Here is a 2,500-nt window from a genome sequence, read left to right on the forward strand (position 1 = left end):
ATGGGTCTTGCATCTTAGTCATAGTCCTAATTGAAAAAAAAAAAAAAATGTAATCTAAACTAATAAGATGGTTCTTACCTTTACTAAGCAAAAAAAAATCTATAAACAAATCTTCCTACTGCTCAAACAAACGTATTCTTCAGCAGTTATTAGACGAGAACCATGTGCCAGCTATTCTCTCAAAATGCAAGTCATCTTCCCTTTACAAACCCTCACATGACAGGATTAAGGCTTCTTGGACTTGATTATACAGTTACCTGTTCGCTTTTTCAATGTGTTTAATATACATTTATTTCTACTATATAATGAGGAAATTTTTCTCTAAAATGAACTAATGAACAAAATATGAAAAATGAGACACTGACTTTTCAATCTTGGTGAACAGTTACCGAGTATTAAGGATTGACTTGGCGTAAGAAGCTTTGTATAGCCTAGTTCTTTGTACTCATGATTCTCATGACTACATTTACTTCTAAGTATCTTTATAAAGACAATTTCATGTGATACAGTAATGCCTCTAGTGATTCTATGAAAGCATTTATAAAAAGTTTCACTGATAGAAAGTAATACAGGCACAACAATGAATTTCATACATCATCCATAAAAGTAATTAAAGCATTAAAAAGAAACTATGTGATATAATCATTTTTGGTGTTTGTTCACAACAGAATTGTACAAACATAGAGATAAACTAAGATGATCACCACATAAATAACTCATAAAAAACTATCAAACATTAAATATATTCTGCACAAATTAAAGGGAAAGCCAAAATTGCTCATCAAAGTCAAAGAATCTATGCACATGCAGTTAAGACCCACACTGCTGTGACCACCATGCTTCACACTCCAACAAAGGCAAAACCTCCAAAATGGCAAGATAAGAGCTTGTAGACCTCCTCATTTTGCTAAATATTTGTGATAAAGGTTTGTTGGTCTTTTCCAAAGTGTGAAATACAAATGTCACAGTATCACATGCTCCAATCCTATTCTGGACTCCCCATATTGCTTGTCTTCAACATATTCATTTGTGTTATATATATATAAATCAAAGTAACCATAAATCGTGCCTCATACCAATTACTCAGATGTAAAGTGAGGAAAGTATTAGAACATGAAAGTATCGTAAATATATACTGCATCAAGAAAACTTGATTTTTAATCACATTTTACTAAGAGAGAGAAAAAATAAAATAACAATAATAATTTCATACATGGCTTTAAAGTTGAGTAGACCTACACGGTCAAACAAAAGTAAACTAATTGAGTGACAAGATAATGTACCTTTAAAATAGAAGAGAACATTTTACAATCCAAACCATATGGCAATTAGCCAAAATGCCAATGATTCATTTTTAACTTGGGAGAACATGGCTAAGGTATCTGCTGCTCTCTATATCTATTCATTTTCTTAACATAATGTTTTGCTCTCACTATTGTCTGACATATTCAAAATATGTAATTGTGTGTAAAAGTAATAAAAACAAAACAAAAAAGTAACAGAACAAACATCCAAAACAATTCATGTCTAATTACATTTGGAATATGTTTAAATAGGTAGTAATACTAAACTAACTAGCCTATATTGCATATATACAGCAAGAAAAAAATTACAACAGTATGTTCCTTATAACATACTCCCATGAATGTTTACACATGATATCCTGTCAATATCATTGCAAAGTCTGTTATACAGTGGCACTCCATAATTAAGTGAAAAAAGGTCAATTCAAATTCCATTGTGACACGAAAACAAAACTTTACCTTAGGTCACTCATATTGTAAGATATCCAGTTTCATGATAGATACCTGGACTGAAGCTAATGAAAACCTTATAAACTTAAAATACATTCACTATTCACAAATATCCTGCAAATTCAACAGTTGTCACTGCTATTTAATCCATTCGTTGGTAACACACAACGTTTGATCACAATTTGTCACAAAACAAACGAAATTAATGCAGTCCCACAATGTCTACAACCCGTAGCAACAAAAGGTCTGCAATCCCAGCGGCTCAAGCTGCCATAACAACCCACCCTGAACGTCCCTCACAAGCCATAAAAGAGAATATAACAGTATAACAACCTATATCACTAGTACATGAATGTCGTTCCTCCCCGAGCTCTCTCAGCAGGTACACCCAGCTGTGAAGATGACAATTGTCTGCTACCTACGTGGATTGTTTACTGTTGACTTTCACTTGTTTCTCGGGGTTCCTGGCTCGGTTTCCCTTGACTTCGGTGGGCGAGGTCTTTCAATTGCATTCTTTTTTTTCTACTTCTTTGTTGCTAGGCTATCGTCAAAATATTGATTTGTGAGTTCCAGGTATGAGAATATTTGCTGGGGGTGTATTTCATGTCCTTTTGGAATTCAGGGTTATTGTATCGATTTCATGTAATGTGATATACACTTCCAACAAGAAAGGAAGAAAAAATGAGTAGCTTGACTTGGCTTTAGCTTAATCGCCCGTCTTTTACCAGATATGTTTATTTTTTCTC

The 2,500-nt window shown here is 33.4% G+C and overlaps 1 protein-coding gene across 6 annotated transcripts in view; it reads right to left on the reverse strand.

The window, feature by feature from the left end:
* Positions 1-2,500, reverse strand: part of LOC122258627 (uncharacterized) — a 22,543-nt gene that overhangs the window by 19,436 nt on the left and 607 nt on the right. Inside the window, exon 1 of one of the 6 annotated variants that reach the window (XM_043024669.2) lies at positions 2,177-2,312. The exons of 1 other annotated variant lie outside the window; for it this stretch is intronic. Coding sequence is in view for 1 of the 5 variants with exons in the window: in XM_043024666.2 (XP_042880600.2) it covers positions 1,764-1,777 (14 nt within the window). In the remaining 4 variants the exon portion in view is untranslated. Of the gene's footprint in view, positions 1-1,763; positions 1,787-2,087; positions 2,313-2,500 lie in introns of those variants that run through there. 4 more of the 6 variants (XM_043024667.2, XM_086539379.1, XM_086539385.1 and 1 more) reach the window with 4 other exon arrangements.

This window comes from Penaeus japonicus, unplaced genomic scaffold, assembly GCF_977035675.1.
Source record: "Penaeus japonicus unplaced genomic scaffold, GWHDUDI00000001_assembly GWHDUDI00000001, whole genome shotgun sequence".
In the NCBI taxonomy this organism is placed as follows: Eukaryota; Metazoa; Arthropoda; class Malacostraca; order Decapoda; family Penaeidae; genus Penaeus; species Penaeus japonicus.